General features: G+C 33.3%; 1 protein-coding gene across 1 annotated transcript; it reads left to right on the top strand.

The window, feature by feature from the left end:
- Nucleotides 1–349: 349 nt before the first annotated feature.
- On the top strand, nucleotides 350–5,623 carry LOC140433698 (uncharacterized). Its single transcript, XM_072521676.1, has 3 exons — nucleotides 350–673; nucleotides 1,373–3,127; nucleotides 3,689–5,623. The coding sequence occupies exons 1-3, from the start codon at nucleotides 350–352 to the stop codon at nucleotides 5,621–5,623; spliced, it is 4,014 nt and encodes a 1,337-aa protein (XP_072377777.1).
- The last annotated feature ends 6,977 nt before the right edge of the window (nucleotides 5,624–12,600 follow it).

Here is a 12,600-nt window from a genome sequence, read left to right as displayed (position 1 = left end):
TTGTACCTAAAAGGGTCCTAATAAATATTTTATTTATAGATAATTCTAAGAATCTAGTAAATTCATCGTTGTAAGTTGTAAATTTCTTAATTCTATCTTACTTAAGTTGTAATATTGTTGCTTTTTTTCACTTGTAATATTTCTATTATTAATGTAATTTTTAACGCGTATTATTAGTATACAGGACGAGTTTATATTTCGCAGGATTCGTACAGACATTATTTTCTGAGACTCTTGTTTATTATACGGGGTGGACTAAGCTGTATTTTAGACTCTAAAATTTTTTTATTTCTCGTGTATCTCTCATAGATAAATATCTCGCAAAGCTTTTGATACATCTCTAACCGCAATGGATCAATTGAAGAAACAACGCAAACCGTTGAAATCAAAAATCTCTCGTATCTCTAATTGGTTAAGAGATAACTCTGCTCAAGAAACAGATCCCTTGCAGTTCCAACTCCGTCATACTGAACTAACGAATTGTTACGCCAAATATGATGACCTCATGGATCAGATTGAGGAACTGGACGAAGAAAACACTGAAGAACGCGATAGGGAAGAAATTGAAGAAAAGTACTTCTCAACTCTGGCAGGTCTTCAACATAGAATGGAGATGCTCCAACCTCCTTCACACCAGTTCAGTTCCACTTCTCCACGTTTAGCTAGTGCTAAAGTGACTCTTCCCGAAATTAAAATTCAAACTTTCTCAGGATGCTTCTCAGAATGGAGTGCATTCTATCAGCTCTTCGAGACGTTAATTATTAATAACCCGGAACTCAACAACGTCCAGCGTTTTGTTTATCTCAAATCCTTTCTACGCAACGAACCTCTCCAGTTGGTAGAAAACATCCAAGTTTTAGAAGAAAACTTCCAAATCGCGTTAGAGACTCTTCGAAATCGCTACGAAAACAAATCGCGCGTAATTAGTTTGCTTATACAGCGACTTTTGAAAGTTCCATCCTTAGTCAAAACTAATGCAAAGGCCTTACGTGAATTTTTGGTCACCGCAAAACAGACCTTACTCGCGCTAAAAAATATGAATGTACCCATCGAGCATTGGGATCTCTTATTAATAGAAATATTTTTGCAAAAAGTGGACTTTACCACTCACCGGTCTTTCGAATACGAGTTAGGGTCAAAAGATATTCCCACGCTAAATCAATTCTTTGATTTTTTAGAAAAAAAGTGTGACATGGAAAAGTTAAACTCCTCAGATAATAACGATAAAAAAGTTATTAAAACAAACTCTAAAACGGTTCTCTTCTCTTCGGCAAATAACAAAACTAACTCGTACTCCAAAACATGCGTATTTTGTAATAATGCTACACACACTATTTATGCATGCACAAAATTTGCTAATCTTTTCTTACAGGATAAGTATAAATTTGTTAATGAAAACAAACTATGTCGCAACTGTTTAGGAACTAAACACTTTTCTCAAAATTGTTCGTCTCAACGTTCTTGTAGTATATGCAAGAAAAGGCATCACACACTCTTGCACAATGACCATGAAAATAGCTCTTCTTCTAGTAGATCTTTTCAAAGACAAAATCACGCAACCTCTCGCAATATACAAAACACTTGGTCTGATGGTGAAGCCGGTCCAAGTAATTCTGTCTCTCTCTCTGAATCTCAAACCTCTCAGGTCTCAAATGTGATGACTTCTCTCTCTGCTCTGTCAATAAAGCAGGATGTTCTGCTGGCAACCGCTCTAGTCACTATTTATTCAAAGCATGGCGTACCCATACACGCTAGATGTATTTTAGATAGTGGATCTCAGTCGTCATTTGTCTCTAAAGATTTGGTTCAAAAATTAAATCTCTCTCCTTACACCAAAAGGTTACAAATCTCTACTATCTCTGAACATAGTTCATTCTCGAACAAAATGGTCGATCTAGAAATTTTTCCATACAAAAGAAATGGTAATGGTTTCAAAATCTCCTGTTCTATTTTAGACAACATAACTTGTAGACTCCCTCAGGTATCCATAAACAGAAGTAAATTTAATATCCCCTCTACAGTCACTCTCGCAGATCCCACCTACTCTGTCCCTGGAAATATAGATCTTCTTCTTGCCAGTGACATATATAGCGAGTTGTTATCGGATGGTTTAATACGTTTAGGTAAAGGACTCCCTGTTCTCCAGAACACACACTTAGGGTACATTATGTTTGGTTCTTTACCTCCTTACGCACTTCACAAAGGAATTTATAGCTCACAGTTGTCCCCTACACAGTCAAATGTCTCTTTATTTGTCCAGTCCACATCTGAGGAAGATAAGCTCGATAATATAATTCGACAATTCTTCGAAGTCGAAGAAGTGACCCCCTCTGTTAAAATCTCCTCCTCTGAGGATATGGCTGAACAAATATTCACTGAAACAACTCAAATTCTACCTTCTGGTCGGTTTCAGGTAAAGCTTCCTCTCATTTCTGAAACAGCACATAAAATGCTGGGCAATTCTTACAATATGGCTAGGAAAAGGTTTATTAGTTTAGAAAATAAACTCTTAAAGCACGAAAATGTATACACTCAATATAAAGCATTCATCAATGAATATGTTTCTCTTGGACATGCCAAAAAGGTTCCTCTTTCTCTCACAAATGTGCACTTAGAAAATAAATATTTTTTACCTCATCACTCTGTCATAAAAGAAGAATCATTAACTACCAAATTACGGGTGGTTTTTGATGGCTCCATGAAAAGTTCCAGTGGCTATTCTCTTAATGACATCCTGTTGAAAGGAAAAACTCTTCAGCCTGAACTTTTCGACATTCTCCTTCGGTTTAGATTGTATACCTATGTCTTCACTTCCGACATACAAAAAATGTACAGGCAGGTACGAATTCATCCTGATCACACATTCCTGCAGAATATCCTCTGGCGGGATTCTCCAGAACAGGACATCGAATGTCTTGAGCTTCAAACCGTAACTTATGGAACAAAAAGCGCAAGCTTTCAAAGTACTCGTTGTTTGATGGAATTAGCTAAAACTCATCAAAACAAATACCCATTGGCCTCCGATGCTCTCTTAACAGGATGCTATGTAGATGACATTCTATATGGGGCCAATGACACGCAAACTCTTCTTAAGGCTCATAATGAGATAACTGACCTACTCAACAAGGCATGCATTTCTCTTCATAAATGGTGCTCTAACTCAAAAATGTTTTTGGAAAATGTTTCTACTCTCTCTACAAACTCTGCGTATATTATTTCACCAGAGAATGCTTCTAATAAGGTTTTAGGTCTCTGTTGGAACCCCAGTACTGATACATTTTCAATTTCTGTACCTCAATTATCAATAAAGGATAATTACACAAAAAGGGAAGTACTCTCTATTATCGCTCAAATTTTTGATCCACAAGGGCTCATTAATCCCGTAACTGTTCTTGCTAAAATTATTATGCAAAAAATTTGGATTTCTAAAATTAATTGGAATGACTCCTTGGATTTAAATATTTTAAATGAATGGTTGAAGTTTATAACTGATCTCGCTGCTCTCAAAGACATAAGCATACCCAGATGTCTTTTCTCATGTCATGAAATTTCTTCTATTGAAATTCACTCTTTTTCTGACGCAAGTTTGAAAGCATATGCTGCTTGTTGTTATATACGGGTCATCTACAAATCAAAAAATATCTCGTGCTCTCTTATTGTTTCGAAAAGTCGTATTGCTCCTTTAAAGACCATAACGCTTCCAAGGCTGGAACTTATGGGTGCTTTATTGGCTAGCAAGCTCACCACAAAGGTGGTTGATATCATAAAGGATAAATTGCCCTCTATTACCTCTATAAACATGTGGAGCGATTCTGAGATAGTTTTGGCGTGGCTCAGATCACATCACTCCAGATGGAATCAATTTGTCGCCAACAGGGTAGCTCAAATTCAAGAAAATTCTTCTCATTCTCATTGGAGACACGTAAAGTCTAAAGACAACCCTGCTGACATCCTCTCCAGAGGAATGATGCCCTCTAACATACTCAACTCCACTCTTTGGTTTCACGGTCCTCAGTTTTTGCAAACATTTGACCTAAATTTGTCTGAATATAGTCCGAAGTTTAATTCTAATAAATTACCTGAAGAAAGAAAAGTTGTTCTTCACACTCGAAGTGCTCAATTTGAGTTCTTTGTCATGCTTTCTGAAAGGTTCTCCAGTTTCACGAAATATGTAAGGACTATAGCTTATGTACTCAGATTTGGTAATAACGCAAAGTCTGGCACTCAAAAATTATCGGGTGCACTTGAAGTATCTGAACTTCAAAATGCCGAAATGAAAATTATAAAATTATTGCAAAACTCATGTTTTTCCTCAGAAATTGCTGATCTCAAAGGCAATAAGATTATTTCTAATAAGTCTCTCTTACAATTTGCTCCTTTTCTTGACAAAAATGAAATGCTCCGTGTAGGTGGACGTCTGAGGTATTCCGAAGTTACCTTTGATCAAAAATATCCTCTCCTCCTCCCCTCGAAAAATCATGTTGTTCGTCTAATTCTCAAAAAAGAACATCTCAGGCTCCATCATGCAGGTCCTCAGAATACTCTCTCTCAAGTTCGCCTTAGATATTGGCCCTTGAATGGTCTACGGGAGATTAAGAGGATAGTCCACGAATGTCATGTTTGTTTCAAGTTTAATGCCAAACCCTTAGCTCAAATCATGTCTGATTTACCTAAGGAACGCTTATGCTCTGCTCAAGTTTTTGCTCATGTAGGTTTGGATTTTGGTGGTCCCTTTCTAATAAAGGCCTCTAAACTTCGTAAAAGTCCCTTGATAAAGTCATACATAGCTCTGTTTGTCTGTATGTCCACACGTGCGGTTTATATAGAATTAGTCAGTGGGCTTACAACAGAAGCGTTTCTTCTCACTCTCAAGCGCTTTATCAGTCGCAGAGGTCTCCCTCAGACTATTTTCTCTGATAATGCGACAAACTTTCTTGGGGCTAAAAATCAGTTATTCGAACTTTACAATTTCTTGAAAAATAAGGAAACTAACTCTTCTATTCAGGAATTTTTAGCCTCCTCTCAAATTCGGTGGAAAACAATACCACCTCGATCTCCTCATCATGGAGGACTCTGGGAGAGCGCTATAAAGAGCGCTAAACATCATATCTATAGATTGTTGGGCAATCTCAAAATTACATTCGAGGAATTCAGTACCGTGCTTACCCAAATTGAAGCCGTACTTAATTCTCGGCCCATTTGTGCCCTCTCTAATGATCCCTCCGATTTCACATATCTTACCCCTGGTCACTTCCTGATTGGAAAGTCTCTCACCTCGCTACCCGACCAGGAGTATACATCTATCCCGGAAAATCGACTTAGCATCTGGCAAAATCTCTCTAAGCTCCAGCAACTTTTTTGGAAAAGGTGGTCGACTGATTATCTGAATCGACTTCAAAATCGTCCAAAATGGTTTCTCCCATTTAAAAATTTACAACCCAATGACCTTGTGCTAGTTAAAGAAGACAATCTCCCTCCTCTCTACTGGTCATTGGCACGAGTGATGGAAGTCTTTCCGGGTAAAGATGGCCGAGTGAGAATTGCATCTGTTAAAACTAAGGATGGGATTTTCAAACGCTCGATAACAAAATTGTGTCCTCTTCCTAGTGAAGGATTATGTTAATGTTATTAGGTTTAGTACTTTTACTCATAATATGTTGTTTGTATGAATTTGTATACTATTACTCATATTGGTTTTTTTATGTACTCTTTTCTTTTTAATGTCTTTTATAATGTTAAAGCTAGTGCTTCAACGGGGGGCAGTATGTTGTAAAAAGCAACCTGTATAATATAGTTATTTTATCGAATTGTGCGCTTATGTCGTCAGCTGTCGTGTTGACGTGTGTGCGACTGACTCCCTACATCATAAACACTCTACTCCTTGCTTTATATAACTTAGGACTAGGACTAGACAGTGACAGTTTGCCTCTCGAAAATTGAAGGCCGTGCGTGTGTTGTCGATCCAGAAAAGTGCGTGGTCCGTAAGTAATAAATGCGCTTGTAAACCCGGTGTTTTGTGTTAAAACGTATATAGTTGGTCTCTCTCAATTTTATCATTTCATGTATATCTGTTACTGCCTCCCCGCACTCACTGTAAAGCTAATATTTTTATAACTCTTTATGTAACTGTCAGAATTGCGATAATTGTCAATGTTTGAATCAGCCCTTAAGTTCACTGTAAATAAATCGAAGGAAAATACCTCTTAATTGTTTTATTGCTTCAGTGGTCCTTTATAAATATTTTGAAGCAATTAGGTGTTCAAATACGCCTCTCTTAAATGTGGATAGTTTGGCAACAAAGTTTACCCTTTCCATCACGTGTTTTAAAACTTTCTCATCCAGATTATCTACAGGAAGATCTTCAATTATTAAAAAATATTCTAATTGAAAACTCTTATCCTCCAGATATGCTACATAGGATGCTTTTTCTAACATTGGTAATATAAATAATTTAACACCATTTTTTGCTCAGTCTCAAAACATTGTATCTAACAATCAGAACATCTATTATCATTCACTACCTTTTATACCATCATTAACACCTAAATTAATACAAACACTAAAGGTTATTGACAATATAAAAATAGCAACAAAGAACATCAAAACTATTTCATCTTTATATTCTAAAACTAAATATCCTATAGACAAATTTGAAAAAACGAATTTAGTATACAGCATTAGTTGTACTCAGTGTGAGGCTGAATATGTTGGTGAGACCGGAAGAAATCTTTCAAATCGCATTATTTCTCACAAAAGTGATTGCAGAATTAAAAAACCATCTTGTGCTTTGGCAGAACATGTAATCGATAAAGACCATATTATGGATTTTGATAACATTAAAATTTTATGTAGTGAAAGTAATAAATTTAAAAGGACTTTTTTGGAAATGGTTTGTATTAGCAAAAATGATAATAGTTTAAACAAAAGATCTGAAATTCAAAATTTAAGCAAAATTTATAATTATATTCTTTCTTTATGATTTATATATAAAACTTGTAAAATGTCATATTTAATTCTCCATAGATCTGTCACATTCTTTCAGACATCTGTCAACGGTGAATAAATCTTCTTCTTTTTGTTACTAAACAAAAAAGAATGTTTAAACTAAATTTTACTTTTGGCAATATAATTGTCAAAAATAAAAATTTTATATTGGCATTTATGACATTGAGGCTATTTGTAATTTGTTGCTATTTGAACTTATTTATAAATTCAATTATTTTTATATTAAAAAAATGTTTTCAAAATTATAAAAATTTTCGGAGAAACATTTATTAGATTAAAACATTTTTGTATTAAATATTTTGAAGATGTAAGCAGTGATTTTTACTTACCAAACTAATTTTTATTTGGTAAGTTAACAAAAATTGTTTTTTCTTTTTAGTTCAACCTTGTATTTTGTCTTTTTTAGCTCTTGATAATAATTGTAAACACAATTGAAAGCTCGAGAATAAAAAAATAGTTAACCAATAGCCCTATTATTGACTCCAACCCATCCAAAATATATATATATATATATATATATATATATATATATATATATATATATATATATATATATAATGAACCAGAAGTATTTGCTGACAACGTAAGGAAGTAAACGATAAATATTGGGTTTGCAGCAATAAAAATGAAACGTGTACTCTTTTAAATCTTTATTCCAAGCTTTCGGACATTGGTTATGTTATTAATATAATATAATTATTATGTTATTATATATATATATATAAATATATATATATATATATATATATATATATATATATATATATATATATATATACACATATCTACACATTGTTGGCCAAACGTCTCGATTTCTTTTATTAACCCATTAGTGCTCAGAACTATCTATTTTAAATATTTTATATTTAATTTATATTTTGTTGTATATATGGTATAATAAAAATAAGGAAAAATGCTTTAAAAAATCTGGCGTTTATTGTAAATTCAGTAATGAGTGGCAACTTCAGTTGCCGCTGCGCACTAACCACTAAGAAATATTAATAAATGTACGAATGAACGTTTTTGTTGACAGCCAAATATAATTTTTTTTTGCCTTAATCATTACCATTTTATATGAAATGGTTCAAAACATTCGGTGAAGAGGTACTTGGCATTTAACACATAAATAAGTGGTACGATTTTGACAGATTTTACATCGCCTGTATTTGGAAGCCCGTTTTAATCACTGATCAATTTGAAACTGATCAAGTGGTCAGTTATATCCATTCTTATATCATCGAGAACAACTGACCTAGAATACGTTGATGAAGGACCTGGTCTCATATTTGTACTACTTAAGAATTTATAAAACCAAGAACTACCTGTCGCTTAAACGGCAAAAGTGGAATTTTATGTCTTAATTGTCAGTACAATAACCAACCTTGTACACAACTTACAAGTTACATCTATACACCAAGCAAACAAGGACCACCACCACCTTTTAATTCTAATTTTTGTTCTATATTGTGCCATGAATTGGTCACTAAGATCAACGCCTCCCATATTTTGATTATACTGGCTGACGGTATTCGGCATCTTTATTGACACTCTTTTTGTTTCTTTCCCGCTGTACCCTTGGAGATTCTTGTATGGTTCTTCTGGATCACAATTAGTATAAACTGTAACAACAGCGTTGTCATGATATACACCGGCAAGTAGTTTTCCATTTCCAGTGGTAATACATCGTCTCCTCTCATATTTTTTAAATTCTTTTTTCATTGGTAATTGCATTGATTTACCTTTTCTATTTTCGCGTAATGTGCCTGTGCCACCAAGTCCTCTCTTGCAAAGTTGAATGCAAGCAGATGTAAAAAGATTATCAAAGTATAACTTCGTGCCTGTTGAAACATTTGAGTTTTCTGTCAACCCTATTACCACATTACCAACTTGGTAACCACCTACGATTTTGGTTTGTTTAAAGAGGTTTGGTAAGTTACCTGGTTTAAGTATATCTTTATAAAATATATATGTATATCCTTATAAAATTTAGACAACCAGATTTTTTTCAAATTTTCCACAATATATCAGAAATATCGGGGTGTGCCTTGCCAGGTTAAGTGTCTTTGATAGCATTTGATTAATATGATAGTAGTTTAAGGATAATATTAAATTTTGTTTTATTTTTGGTAAGTAAAAACTTAATTACTCTTTCTTCAAATGATTTTAAAACGTTTAATATTAAATGTTTAATGTAAAATATTTAGTTTCGTACTATGTGATTGATGTGAATCGTAATTTTTTAGTAATTAAAAAACAGTATAGGTACTAAACCCTCTAATGACTAAATGTAGAGGTATATAGCGGTAAATATTTGAACGATGCTATTACTATATGTGCGTAAACAAAAGAATAAATAATTTCCACAATTATTTACAAATACCGATAATTACTTTCTCCTTAGTCGAGTATCATTATATTAAGTTATTATATTAATTAAGTAAGGCTATCATTGCTTTAGTTTTTAATGTCTCTTCTGAAATATAGTATTTATAAAATTTAATTTAAGTTTTACTTTTAATTATTAACTAAAAATAATCTTTGACTTGTCCAATTTTACATGAATACATGTGAATGTTTAGCAGATATTCATTTTCTCTTCTTTAATATAAATGATACATGTTTTATGGCTTCTATTCGTGTACTTTTTACATTTTAGACAAAGCGAACAGCTCGGGCTCGTTCGGAAAAATATTCTCCTGAGTGAGATTTTTTTGCATTATCATTTTCATAAGATACCCCAAAATAAGGTTAAACAGGTCGCCCAGGCAAAATTTTATTCAAATTTTTTGAAACAATTTCGATTCAAACAAATTGTATCAATAATTTTTTCGGTCCGAATAATATATTTTTAGGTTTTTTAGATCATCCTAAATAAAAAAGGTCTGTTGTAAGTTTTCTCTAAAGTTGGTCGTTTTCGAATTACAAATAATTTAAAACTTATAAATAATTTAAAATCAAGTTATAAATAAAAAATATTATTTTTGAAATCATCAAGTGCCTAAACTCAAGTTCAAATTTTCTTCTATCAGATCCCGATGAACATTCTGGGCTTTATTTTAAAACATGATTTTTAATTGTTAATGAAGTATTTAAAGTTTGAATTCTCATTTGTACAATGAGAATTCAAACCAGCAAAAATGTGTGTCATAGATCTTGTTTCTCTCTCTTACATACGCCACAGCCCGAGCGCCCGTCCTGTCACAAGCGCTTCTTTGACGATTATAGCATTTTTTATAATTGGACAATAACTCCAGAATACTTACCGGGAAATTATAAAACAAGGTTTCAACTTACATTTGGGTCCTTGGTAAATTCAAAAGTAATTTTTTTTACTTGTGTTTTTGAGTTTTTGTTTTTTCAGTTTTAAATTGTTTATAACTCGAAAACGATCACGTTTACAAAAAAATTACAAGGGACCTATTTTGTTCAGAATAATCCAAAAAATTAAAAAAAAAAACCAAATTTTGTTTGGACCAAAAAAAATTATTGTTAGTTTGTTTAAAAAAATTGTTTAAAAAAATTTAAACAATTTTTCGTCTCTTTTTAAAAATTATAAAAGAATCTTTGATTTAGTGATATATTGTATCATCATCATCATCCAGCCTCAAGAGTCCACTGCTGAACATAGGCCTCTTCCTCATGTTTCCAACCCCGTCTATCTTGCGCCGCTCTTATCCAGTTTTTATTGAGTCTTCTTAAATCGTCAGTCCATCTTGTAGGTGGTCGACCGACGCTTCTCTTGTCTTCCCTTGGCCTCCATTCCAATAACATCTTTGTCCATCGCCCATCTGTCATTCTGGCTATGTGTCCTGCCCATCTCCATTTTAGTCTGGCTATCTTCTCGATGATGTCAGTCACTCCGGTTCTTCTCCTGATGTCTTCGTTGGGTATTCTGTCTCGCAGAGTTATTCCTAACATGGACCGCTCCATTCTTCTCTGCGTGACTCTCAGTTTGGTAGCTGCTGCTTTTGTTAAGGTAAGTGTTTCTGCTCCGTACGTCAAGACTGGATTTAGAATTATATTCAAAAATTGTGTCTTTACAGAAGCATTCATTCCCTATTTGGAAAACAAAAAAAAAAATAAACCGCTACAACATTCTGTTCATTTCGTCATGTTTAAAGATGGTACTTGGACTAAAATTAACAATGATATTACTTATGTTTTTGCCAACACGTATTTTTTAACGTTATCCTCAAGATAAAACTAAAATCAAGGAGGTAATGCCCTTACAAAAAGCCTATCAACTTGAGACACCACCACAAAAAGACTTGGTCAACTAAGTCAATGACACAATCCATAATCATCATCATGTTGCTTGCAATGTGGCATAGCTGCTGTTGTGACCCTTTTCTGTTTCTTTCTGTCTTTGTTTTTAATTTATTTTATTTATTTATTGCTTGTATAACGAATTTCATGGAAAATATCGACTTTTTTAATACAAAAATATTGATTTTGAATGAACGAAATAATAGTGATTTTGAAGTGTAAAATTGTCGCAACTTAAAATTACTGTAGAATCTGTTCAAAAGCACCTAAAAATCTTAAAAAAAAACAAAAATCTTTTTTGTTAAAAAAAATGCTTCTGTTTTTTATTTTCAATCCACAGGGTGAGTTTTAAGTACAGAACGCCGTAATTATGTCTGAAACGACTTGCATGATTTTTATAGATTTTGGTGTGTAGGGGACATGTGATGCGGCCGATATTATGGTGGTATTTACATTGTTGTAAGATCTTCAGTTTTTGTAGAAATATAATAAACTGTCTTGCTTCAAATGGATCATCCTGTATGTTTTTTGTCTTTTGAAGTACTTAGGAAATACTAATAACTTTTTATGTTATGTTTCATATACCTAAATGCCATAATTTTGGAGTTCTTTCTATATTTACATAAACTTCGCTGAAGTTAACATAATACTTTCAGATAGCTATAACTATTACAATGACAACTTTGACGTTTCAATAAATTAGTATTGTTGGTGTTTATTTCAAATCACATATACCAGAAAAAAGGCGAACCAACACGGATCAACCCCATTCAAGGACAAAACAATTCTACGTTGGAAGTCTTGTAGAAAACAAATGGCACAACATCAAGAAAGCTCAGCAAAACCATGAAAACGTATGGAAAATGCCAAACGAAGAAAAAAAAAAAACAAAAGATGCCACAAACAAACCATAGACGACCAGAGGAACACACTTCAAAACCCAGAAAAAAGTGGATGCAATCGCTAGAACAATAGCACAACACACAGAAAGATAGAAGTCCACGACAGAAAATTCAAGATCTGAGAGGAAGAAGTTCAATCAGTAGGCGGTGCAAAAGCGGGACGTCAAAAAAGAAGGCTATGATATCTTAAATTTTGAAATATCTTAGGTGTGACATGTAAATTTTATTAAGGCAATAAACGTTTTTATTTTTATTTTTTATTTTATTTTTATTTTATTACCTGAAAAAGAACGGAATGAAATTTTATTGATATTAGGATATAGTGATATGCGTAGAAGTCAACAAGAAACATGTAACATCTTCAATAATTTATATCTTACTCAAAATCTCATAACTAGATCAACTATGGGAAAAGAGGTCCAGGACG

The sequence above is a fragment of the Diabrotica undecimpunctata genome, chromosome 2 (assembly GCF_040954645.1).
Source record: "Diabrotica undecimpunctata isolate CICGRU chromosome 2, icDiaUnde3, whole genome shotgun sequence".
Classification (NCBI taxonomy): domain Eukaryota; kingdom Metazoa; phylum Arthropoda; class Insecta; order Coleoptera; family Chrysomelidae; genus Diabrotica; species Diabrotica undecimpunctata.
Note: the sequence above shows the minus strand (reverse complement) of the source record. Positions and strands in the feature narration are given on the sequence as shown.